The sequence below is a fragment of the Rhinoraja longicauda genome, chromosome 12, assembly GCF_053455715.1.
Source record: "Rhinoraja longicauda isolate Sanriku21f chromosome 12, sRhiLon1.1, whole genome shotgun sequence".
In the NCBI taxonomy this organism is placed as follows: Eukaryota; Metazoa; Chordata; class Chondrichthyes; order Rajiformes; family Arhynchobatidae; genus Rhinoraja; species Rhinoraja longicauda.
Window position 1 is genome coordinate 13,018,401 of NC_135964.1, and position 12,140 is coordinate 13,030,540.

A 12,140-nucleotide genomic window follows, 5' to 3' on the forward strand; every position below is an offset into this window, starting at 1 on the left:
AGCGAGTCAGGCTCAGTCCACCTTGGCCTATGGGCTACCAACCATTTTAACTCTGCTTCCCATTCCCATACTGACCTCTCTGTCCTGTGCCTCCTCCATTGCCAGAGTGAGGCCACACCGAAACTGGCACCTCAAATTTTGCTTGGGCAGCTAACAATCCAGTGGTATGAACATTGAATTCTCCAATTTTAAGTAACGTCTATTTACACTCCCCTCTCCCAATCCTCCATCCTAGTCTTTTTACCAGTTCCACAGTTCTCATTGTTTCCCTCTTGAGATCACATCTTCCCGAGCCAGGCACCAGCCTTGATTGGTCCTGGTCTTTTCTCGCCTCCAGCTCTTCACACCTTACTTTCAGGCACCCATCCTTTGTCTCCAGAGATGCTGCCTGACCGGCTGAGTTACTCCAGCATTTTGTGTCAATCTCAGGTGAAAATCGAGATACAACACAGTGCAACATGCCTCATTTCACTTTCAAATGAAAGCAAGAGGGTGCATTTTCTTTGAAAATTTTAAACTGGAATGAGTTTGACTCCTTTTGAGCACATGAAAATGCTGGCAGTATTAACACTATCCACTTGCATTACCTGACAAAACATCATAGAAACGTACAGCACAGGAACAAGAACAGGTCCACAACACTGTATTTTACCACAACAATCTATTTACATTAGAAGACATACAATGCTGGAGTAACTTAGCAGGTCAGGCAGCATCACTGGAGAACATGGGTAAGTGATGTTTCAGGTCGGGGCCCTTCTTCAGACTGATTGCTTGATACTAGTGGAAAATAAATCTATATAGCCTTTTCTTAAATTTAAACCTGTTTCAATTAATATCAAGGTCATAAATTTTGTAGCTGACCTTTGATTGTGTAAACCACAAACACTTGCTAAATATTCTATAATTAAGTCAGTTAATTTATTGGAGACTCAAGAAATTGCAGACGGTGGAATCAAGCAAAACACAAAGTGCTGGAGTAACTCAGTGGACCAGGCAGCATCTGTGGAGGGACTGGGCAGACAACGTTTTTGGTTGGGATCCTCTAAGTCTAAATGTGGATACCAACCTGAACCATGGCAAAGGACATAACAAAGGAAGACTAATAGCAGAACTTGACACAAAATGAGTGCTCTAAATAAATTGGACACAATGCGATGTGACACAGGGACAGGGCACAAAGCAATGTGACCACACAGACGTGGGTGCTCACAACATAACGGTTACACAGAACAGTACAGCACAAGAACAGGCCCCTTCGGCCCACATTGTCTGTGATCCGACCTAACTTACAATGCAACATAACGTGGGGTGGACACAAAGCGGTGTGATCAGTGAACGTAAACACAGTAGCAGGAGAAACATGCCCAGTGTCATCACTGTTACTGATCTATGACCAGCTCGGCTGTTATGCCTCTCAACCCACTGCACCTCATTTTTCTACTGCCTACAAATCTATCATTCTAGAATGAACGTGAATTTACAGTCCTCTGCAGTAGCGTTCTGAACATGTACAACCCTCAGAATACTGACATTTCCATTCATCTGTCGCAATTTTTGATCCCTCACTCTGAGACTCTGCCCTCTCCTAGATTCTGCAGTTGACAACACAAACCTCTTGGTATCTATCTGACTAAAAGGGTTGCTCTTTAAAACAGCCAGCGCAGACTCACAGGTTGAATGCCCTCATCAATTGTGATTAATAATGATTAATATTTACTTTTTTATGAACACTAATTCCTAACTTGTAGAATCAACAATTTAGAAACAATGAATTTTTGCAGGTGTTGATGACATCTTGAATAAAATTGATGCCAATCTGTGTAAGCTTTTTATCTTGCATTCCCATATTGGAGATCAGAGAGTGGTAACGTGCTGCCTTCCTTTCTGTAGATCTGTTACGGGATCATTTATGGGATTGGAGCTAAATCTCTTGGTGAGCAAATGGACCTGGATGAGAATGAAGCAAGTCATTACCTAGAAGCATTTAAATCTCGCTACAAAGGTAAGGGAATCGCCGCTAATCCCCTCACCAGTGAAATAAAGGGATTTCTGTATAAGTAAAAGAATGAACAGCGTGAAAGCACCCCATGACTATGAGATACAGATTTTATCATCACCAATTTTCCGGCAACTGGTGATCCAGCTCATCCCTTAATCCGGACAAAATTACAGGAGCACTCTTGAATCCCCATCCCGGATGTCCCCCCCCCCCCCCAAAATGTGGCGCCTAGGCTGGGTGAGGCTCTGGCAGATCTGTTCCCTTGGACCCTTGGTGGCCTAGGCAGACTGTTCTGGTACCGTTCGACTCTTCTCGGACAACCTCTGGACGGCAAAACGGATAATGCAGAAAGGTGCTGGAACCAAGGGTGCTGGAACATAGGTGGTGGACCAATAGTTGTAGTGCTTTTTGTTTTGTGACGGTATACGTTGATACAGCACCTCAAAGTTAAAAGTCATTATTTCATTTTGGCCACGTGACACATATGTTTTTTAATCGTGCCTACCGGCACCTTTTTGCCCATGAAAAAGGCACTGCATACCAAGTTTCAGCAAACATGGGTAGGGGAATCAAAGACCAGAGGGTATCGGTTTAAGGTGAGAGGGGCAAGATTTAATGGGAACCTAAGGGAGAACCTTTTCACTCAGAAGAGATGCTACAGGGAGAGATTGGGCAGGCTAGGACCTTATTCCTTGGAGCGCAGGAGACATTTATAGAAGACGTGACTAAGCAAATTGACGAGGGCAGGCAGTAGACGTTGTCCATGTGGACTTTAATGAGGTATTTGACAAGGTCCCACATGGTCGCTGGTCCAGGTTAGGTCATGAGATCCAGTGAGCTGGCAGGTTGGATACTAAATAGGCTTTGTGGAAGGAGATGGGGTAATAGTGGAGCGTTGTGTTTCAGATGGGAGGCCTTGACCTGTAGTGTGCAGGGATCGGTGCTGGGTCCTCTAATGTTGGTGAAATATAAATGATCTGAATATAAATTTGGGTGGCATGATTAGTAAATTTGTGAATGATACCAAACTGGGCGGTGTGGTGGACAGTGAAGAAGGTGGTCTAAAATTACAACAGATCTGGATCAACTGGGAAAGTGGGCCGAGAAATGGCCGATGGAATTTAATTTGGACAAGTGCGAAGAGATGCATTTTAGGAAGTTAAACCAGGCCAGAACATTCATGCAGATAATAGTGAGTATTAGGAAGAAGCAGCCAGTGGAAGTGGCCATTCCAGATAAAAAATTGATGGCATGATCCAGTTGGACTCGCAGGCTTGTTTCCAGGCAGCATGACTCTATCACTCGGTCAAGTTGAAACCACATGTAAGAATTAACCAGCAGAACCTGTATTGAAAAACCTTTTTAAATGAGTTAACATTTTAAAAGTGATAATTTTCTATAGGGATTCAGACATTTCTGCGGGCAACAGTAAAGAACTGTGAGGATAATGGATTTGTCCAAACAATTCTTGGCAGGAAACGATATCTTCCAGCAATAAAGGATCAGAATCCTCATGCCAAAGCTCATGTAAGTATCTGTTTGTTGAGTCTGACTCCGTAACTATATGGATAAACCTTGTTCAATGGGGACTAGATTGTACCAACAAGTTCTGATCATGGGTGGTAGGGGAGAGTTGCAGACACAGCACCAGATTCATGGATTACCATGTTCATTTCACATTTTCAAATTGTAGATTATTTAACAAAGTGTACTTCACTGCGTTATGTATAGTGCTTTTTGTTGTGTTTTGATGAGTCAGTTGTCTGAAGAAGGGTCTCGACCTGAAACATCACCCATTCCTTCTCTCCTGAGATGCTGCCTGACCTGCTGAGTTACTCCAGCATTTTGTGAATAAATTGGAATATATACTGCTCAGTATAACAATATTTTTAATGGAATACAAATAGGTATATAGTTTGCTTTATAATTATTTAAAGAAAAAATGTGAACCCTCAGTTCCAAATAGTTTTTCTGATATAGATGTTGTTTATCTTTTCCCTGTTTCCTGCTCAGTAATTGTCTGACTTCCCATCACTTCAGCTCCTGTTAGAGCCAAATGTTTAATTAATCCAACTGGAGTAAACTTCTTTGGCAGACTGACGCTTACTATGTTGAACCAAACCAAATCAATGCAGCAGCTGACCTAGTTTACAAAGTGTTAAATGGCTCTGTAGGGCTCCCTAAGCATTATGCAAACATTTTGTGAGATGTTGTGATCATTGACCAAGCAGACTTGAACACTTGATCAGATGATAAAAGGCTTCGATGATTGCAGGTGAATGTTGAATGTAACAGCTGCAAGGAGTTAGCACGGTTGGTTATTGGAATGGAGCAAGAGGCGAATGTGGCTAAGGATCAGCTCACACACTGAGATGCTCATCAAGCATGGTGACCCAGATCTGGAACAGCATCTCATATTTTGCTTGGGCAGCTTACAGCCCAGTGGTATGAATATTGATTTCTATCACTTCAGGTAGCCCCGGCATGCCCCCCTCTCCCTATCCCTCCCCCACCCAAGTCGCACCAGCTTCTCGTTTTCACCCTTCAAACAGCCTACAATAGCCTGTTTCCTTTATCATCGTTACTTTTTTGCATATCTTTCATTCAGTGTTCTTTATCCCTCCACATCAGTTTCTCTCCATATCTTTTGTTTCCATCCATTCCTTCTCTCCAGAGATGCTGTCTGTCATGCTGAGTTACTCCAGCTTTTTGTGTCTATCTTAGTAAAAATCAATTAGTTTTCCTATGTAAACCACAGCCATATATAAATCTTCATTTGATAACTAAAACTCCAAATATGTTCTTGTAGCTCCTGCTGAAATTGACAGCCATTGACAGGCACTCTGTATCTCCCCCTTTGCTCGATCTGTTGCACTTGAGTTTGACTTGATTTGTGTGTAGCATTATCAGATCTGTTTGGATAGCACGCAGAACAAAGGTTTTCACTGTACCTCGGTACAGGTGCAAAAATAAACCTAAATTTGTTTAATTTTCTGTGAGCATAAAGTATTTCATAATTAAAACCAATACATTTGCTTAAATATAATGCCAAGCAGTTTATTTAGATTAGCTTTGTATGTTACAAGAATATTTTCTGGACCAGAGTAGTGTGATCTACTTACCAAAAGCCTTTCAGCAATAAGCTTGCATGTGAGCTTGCAGTCTTTGGATTGCACTGCAATCTTGTACCATTCTGCTGCTTTGCAGACTGTTGTATTCATAATTACTCTATGTACACTGAGAGCTCACGTGAACAAGGAATTTTATTGCTGCCAGGTGTATGACAATCTAATCTTTTAGAATCATAGACTAATACAGCACAGAAACAGGCCCTTCGGCCCAACTCGTACATGCTGGCCAAGATGTCCCATCTAAGCTAGTCCCATATCCCTCTCAAGTTTTCCCTACCCATGTAACCAAGTGGCTTTTAAATATTGAATGAATGAATATAACTTTATTATCATTCAAAACTATACACCAGACGAGTGCATATTTGAACGAAATTCCGTTGCATCTGGCTCAATGTAACACCAAATAATAAAAATTGATTAAAGAAAAATAAATAAATAAGTAACTCGCACATAAAATAATGGCGGCGGATCCATTGTGAATTCAAGAGTCTGATGGCTCGGAGGAAGAAGCTATTGCAGAACCTGGCTGTTCTGCTCCGTATGCTGCAGTGCCTTTGACCAGTGGGCAGCAGGGTGAACAGTCCATGATGGAGATGGGTGGGGTGTTTAATGATATGTTTGGCCTTGGACAAGCAACATTTGTGTGCAAAGTCCTGGATGGAAGAAAGTGAAGTCCCGATGATTTTCTCAGCCGTCCTCACCACTCTGCACGAATTCCAGTCTGAGGCTTTGCAGTCCCCAGACCAGACAGATGCAGTTGGTCAGTATGCTCTCTATGGTGCCCCTGTAGAAAGTGGTGAGGATGGGATGGGGAGGTGTGCTCTTCTTATCCGGCGCAGAAAGTGCAAACGCTGCTGGGCTCTCTTGACTAGAGATGCAGTGTTTAGGGACCAGGTCAGGCTGTCTGTGATCTGCACCGCCAGGAACTTAGTGCTACTGACAACCTCCGTCGCGGGGTCACTGATGTGGAGTGGTGTGTGCCTGCACCGTTTTCTCCTGAAGTCAACGATGATCTCCTTTGTTTTGGCGACATTCAGGACCAGATTACTCGTGTTGCACCAGTCCACCAGTTGTTTCACCTCCCCATGTAAGCCAGTTCATTGTCGTCCCGGATAAGGCCCACCACTGTTGTGTCATCCGCGAACTTCATGATGTGGTTTGTACTGAACCTGGCACAACAGTCGTGGGTCATATCATATCATATCATATATCTACAGCCGGAAACAGGCCTTTTCGGCCCTCCAAGTCCGTGCCGCCCAGTGATCCCCGTACATTAACACTATCCTACACCCACTAGGGACAATTTTTACATTTACCCAGCCAATTAACCTACATACCTGTACGTCTTTGGAGTGTGGGAGGAAACCGAAGATCTCGGAGAAAACCCACGCAGGTCACGGGGAGAACGTACAAACTCCTTACAGTGCAGCACCCGTAGTCAGGATCGAACCTGAGTCTCCGGCGCTGCATTCGCTGTAAAGCAGCAACTCTACCGCTGCGCTACCGTGCCGCCCTGAAGGGTCATCAAGGTAAACAGCAGTGGACTCAGGACACAACCCTGAGGGGAACCGGTGCAGAGAGATGATGTTGGAGATGTTGTTTCCAACCCGCACAGACTGCAGGTTATAGTACCTGCCTCAATGACCTCTTCTGGCAGGTCGTTCCACATACCCACTGCGTGAAAATGTTGCTTCTCAGATTCCTATTGAATCTTTCCCCTCTCATCTTAAACTTATTTCCTCTGATTCATGATTTCCCCTACCCTGGGTACAAGACTGTGCATTTGCCTTATCTACTCCGCTCAAGATTATACCCCTCAATAAGTTCACCCTCAGCCTCCTGCACTCCAAGGAAGAAAGTCCTAGCCTGCCCCTCCTCTCGTTGTAGCTCATGCCCTCAGGCCCTGGCAACATCCTCGTAAATCTTCTCTGCATTCCTTCCTGTTTAAGACATTCTTCCGAGAGCAAGGTGACCAAAACTGAGACCAAATGCAGCCTCACCAACGTCTTGTACAATTTAGACACAAAATGCTGGAGTAACTCAGCGGGTCAGGAGGAATCTCAAGAGAAAAGGATAGGTGACGTTTCAGGACGAAACCTTTCTTTTCCGAGCAGATACCTATTCCTTTTCTCCAGAGATGCTGTTTGACCTGCTGAGTTACTCCGGATTTTGTGTTTATCGTTAACATAAAGCAGCATCTGCAGTTCCTTCCGGCACATCTTGTATGTTACTTTCAAAGGTATCACAAAATGCTGGAGTAACTCAACGGGTCAGGCAGCATCTCTGGAGAGAAGGAATGGGTGACGTTTCGGGTCGAGACCTTTCTTCAGACTGATGTCAGGGGGGGCGGGACAAAGAAAGGATGTAGTTGGAGACAGGAAAACAATGGGAGAACTGGGAACGGGAGGGGAAGAGGGGGACAGAGGAACTATCTAAAGTTAGAGAAGTCAATGTTCATGCCGCTCGGGTGTAAGCTGCCCACGTGAAATATGAGGTGCTGTTCCTCCAATTTGCAGTGGGCCTCGTTACTTTGATTATTGTGACCCAACAGGCTCAGCGACAAGCAGTCAACACCACTGTGCAAGGATCAGCGGCCGATCTGGTAAAAGTAGCCACTGTTAATATCCAGAGACGACTGGAGGAAGGCTTCCCCTCTGCTGCCAAGTCGCACGGTCACTGGATACGCAAGCTTCAGGGAGACAGGAGACTGGGTGAGAGCCACCTTTGTCTTTTTTTTCCTCCTCTGCACAGGCGCGGTGAACATTCTCTGAACTTTGCTGTAATCTGGTCTCCAATCAGCTACCCGACTAAATTAGTGATGTACGGCGTGGAGGATCATTAAATGTTCATTTAGTACATTCATGTTCTGTTTGGTTTCCGCGGGTAACCATGCTTCCCAGTTTAGTATTTAGTCGGAAGTGGGGCTGCAATTTATGGGAAAAATCACCTGAAATTTTGGAATACGAAATAGGTGTCATTCATTATTTTATATTTTCTGCTTATTGCCTTGCATTGTTGCCCTGCCTATACTTTTGAATTGTGTTTAATTGTTTGTTTAGTGAGTTGATCACTTTCCATTCATGGATGCTACCCCTGTGTGTTTATGTTTCTCTGGATCAAACAAACTAAGCCATGGATTTGTTGTTCTGAATGATGCACTAATTCCACCCATACCCAGCCATGAAAAAGCAGTTGGGATAGGGGCAGAAAAATAATCTGTTGAAGCCTGATTCTTGCATCTGTTTACCTGAAGTTGCCAGAATAGTGCTTTTCTGTCACTAGGCGGTAGAGTTGCTGCCTGACAGCACTAGAGACCCGGGTTGGACCGAAGGACCTGTTTCCATGCTATAGACTATGACCCATGCACCATTCACAACTCTAGTTCTTGCTCACATTTCTTGGCAAATACTGCAGGAAAAGAGATTTTCTGGGCAAACTATTCCACAAAATTCATATTGGAGTTGGTGCAAAAGAATGAATTTGATTATTTTCTTGAATTTTCATTATCCGCTGAAACCATTTTGACCTGATAAAAGGGTCCCAACCTGAAACGCCACCTATTTCCTTCCACAGACCCATCACCTTGTGATCACCCATCACCAGCACCTTGTGCGTAAGCTGATAAAAATGTGATCTAATGGAGGAGTTGAGTGGCTTCATAAGTTGAAAGTAACTGACATTTCCTTCTATCTGCAGGTATGGCTGAAAGGAAGAAGCAGCACGAGATGCACCAGCCAGGGAGTGGGGGCTTCTTCATCTTGCAGATGCACGATGAACTGCTGTATGAAGTGGCAGAGAATGATGTGATAAAGGTGGGAACGGAGAGAACGTCATTTATTTGTCACCTGTCTTAACACACCGCTTGCTACACACGCTAACTACGAGTATGGAAGCTGGGAAACAGAATGCAATGACAGATTTGTGGAAGGATGGAATGTTTTGTACACCTTATTTTAGAAGTTGTGTATCTCTTGTCATCCAGAGTTCCCCCTTCCTGCCAGCCTCCAACCGTAACTCTCCCTATCTCATGTTTAAAAGCCTCTTGTTTTCCAGACAACCCATATCCTGCAAACAGCCTCCCCTTCTAGTACCAACAAAATTAGCCCCAATTTAGGGTTTCAACATTTGGACCAGTCTTCTCCTTTTCTATAATTATTTTAAAACTAATAGAATGTCCCAAAAGTGCTCCCCCTGCAACAATTCAGTCACTGAAGCATGGTTAAGGGAGGGGCAGGACTGGCAGCTCAATGTTCTGGGGTACAGGAGCTTCAGGAGAGACAGGGGTGGAAAAAAAAGAGGGAGGATTGCATTGTTGGTTAAGGAGGATGTCACGGCTGTGTTCAGAGGTTCGTCCAGTGAGGTTATATGGGTGGAGCTGAGGAACAAGAAAGGGATGACCACCTTGTTGGGGGTGTACTACAGACCCCCCGAATAGTCAACGTATTGGGAAGGGCAAGTTAATGAAGTGTGTGTGGAGGAGCCTTTTGGGACCAGGGACCACAGTTTGATTAGATTTAAGATAGTTATGGATAGGGACGTAGAGGGTCCAAGTGTTAAAATGTTCAACTGGGGTAAGGCCAACTGTGAGGGTATGAGAGAAGGTCCCGCTCACGTTGACTGGAGCAGGTCATTGGAGGGGAAAGGAACATCGACCAAGTGGGATGCTTTTAAAAGTCTGCTGAAGAAAGCTCAAGATGTGTACGTCCCCGTTAGAGTGAAAGGCAAAGCAGGCAAACATAAGGAAGCTTGGCTGACGAGGGAAATTGAGACGTTAGTCAAAAACAAGAAGGATGCATGGGACAGGTATAGGCAGCTGGGACCAAGTGCATCCATGGAGGAGTTTCAGGAAGCAAGGAGTAAACTAAAAATGTAAATCAGTAGGGCAAAAAGGGGCCAGGAGATAGCTCTGGCGGGTAGCTTTACGGATTATCCCAAAAGATTATAAAAATACATAAGGGGGAAAAGGGTAACTAGAGAGAGAGTGGGACTTCTCAGGAATCAAAGCCTTCACCTCTGTGTGGAGCCACAGGAGATGGGCAAGGTCTGTATTTACAAAGGAGAAAGACAAAGGAAATTGGAGCAGTCACTGGAAGTGGCTTGAGAGCAGTCTGGGTTACTGTTGAAGAAGGTACTGTCATGTTTGAAGGTAGACAAATCTCCAAGGCCTGATCTGATATATCTGAGGACATTGTGGGAAACTAGAGAGGATATTGCGGAAGCCCTGGTTGAAATTTACGAGTCGTCCTTAAACACAGAAGACTGGAGGGTGGCAAATGTTGTACCTCTTTTAAAGAAGGGCTGCAGGGAAAATGCTGGGAACTATAGGCCGGTGAGCTTAACAACTGTAGTTGGTAAGTTACTGGAGAGTATTCTGAGGGATAGAATATACCGGCATTTGGATGGGCAAGGGCTGATTAGGGATAGTCAGCATGGTTTTGTACGTGGGAGGTAATTATCTCATAAATGATTTTTTTGAAGACGTGACCAAAAAGGTTGATGAAGGCAGAGCTGTAGATGTTGTGTACATGGACCTCAGTAAGGCATTCGACAAGGTTCAGCATGGTAGTATAAGAAAATAACTGCAGATGCTGGTACAAATCGATTTATTCACAAAATGCTGGAGTAACTCAGCAGGTCAGGCAGCATCTCGGGAGAGAAGGAATGGGTGACGTTTCGGGTCGAGACCCTTCTTCCGCATGGTAGGCTGCTCTGGAAGGTTAGATTGCATGGGATCCAAGGAGAGATAGCCGAATGGATAGCAAATTGGCTCCATGGAAGGAAGCAGAGGGTGATGGTGGAAGGTTGTTTCTCAGACTGGAGGCCTGTGACTAGTGGTGTGCCTCAGGGTTCGGTGCTGGGCCCGTTACTGTTTGTCATCTACATCAATGATTTGGATGAGAACATACAGGGCAAGATTAGCAAGTTTGCTGATGATACAAAAGTTAGTGGTTTTGCAGATAGTGAAGATGGTCGTGAATGATTGCAGCAGGATCTGGATCGATTGGCCAGGTGGGCGGAGGAATGGTTGATGGAATTTAATACAGAGAAGTGTTGCATTTTGGGACGTCTAACAAGGGCAGGACCTACACAGTAAATGGTAGGCCTCTGGGTAGTGTTGTAGAGTAGAGGGATCTGGAGTACAAGTGCATGGTTCCTTAAAGATTGAGTCGCAGGTGGATAAGGTGGTCAAAAAGGTTTTTGGCACTTTGGCCTTCATCAGTCAGAATATTGAGTATAGAAGTTGGGAGGTTATGTTGCAGTTGTATAAGACGTTGGTGAAACCGCATTTAGAATATTGTGTTCAATTCTGGGCACCATGTTATAGGAAGATATTGTCAAGCTTGAAAGGGTTCAGAAAAGATTTACGAGGATGGTGCCAGGACTAGAGGGTGTGAGCTATAGGGAGAGGTTGAGAGGGAGTAGGTTGGGTCTCTATTCCATGGAGCGCAGGAGGATGAGGGAGGGATCTTATAGAGGTATACAAAATCATGAGAGGGATAGATTGGGTAGATGCACAGAGTCTTTTGCCCAGAGAAAGGAAATCGAGGACCAGATGACATAGGATCAAGGTGAAGTGGAAAAGATTTAATAGGAATCTGAGGGGTAACTTTTTCACACAAAGGATGGTGGGTGTATAGACAAGCTGCCAGAGGAGGTAGTTGAGGCTGGGACTATCCCATAGTTTAAGAAATAGTTAGACAGGTACATGGATAGGACAGGTTTGGAGGGATATGGACCAAGTATAGCAGAGTCAGGGGGTATGGGGAGAAAGCAGGAACGGGGTACTGATTGAGAATGATCAGCCATGATCACATTGAATGGCGGTGCTGGCTCGAAGGGCCGAATGGCCTACTCCTGCACCTATTGTCTAAGTAGGACTAGTGTAGCTGGGACCTGTTGGCCGGTGTGGGTGAGTTGGGCCGAAGGGCCTGTTTCTACACTGTATCACTCTATGACCTGCCTGTCCTATTTACCCAGAGGAGGTTGCCTTGTGCCCTTCTCCAATA

General features: G+C 44.6%; 1 protein-coding gene across 1 annotated transcript in view; it reads left to right on the forward strand.

Annotated features, from left to right (window-relative positions):
- The window catches only part of LOC144598722 (DNA polymerase theta-like), a 76,942-nt gene that overhangs the window by 63,068 nt on the left and 1,734 nt on the right, over positions 1 to 12,140 (forward strand). The window contains exons 28-31 of the mRNA XM_078409053.1: positions 1,894 to 2,005; positions 3,405 to 3,529; positions 7,685 to 7,844; positions 8,830 to 8,945. Of these exons, the coding sequence (XP_078265179.1) occupies positions 1,894 to 2,005; positions 3,405 to 3,529; positions 7,685 to 7,844; positions 8,830 to 8,945 (513 nt within the window). The remainder of the gene's footprint in view (positions 1 to 1,893; positions 2,006 to 3,404; positions 3,530 to 7,684; positions 7,845 to 8,829; positions 8,946 to 12,140) is intronic.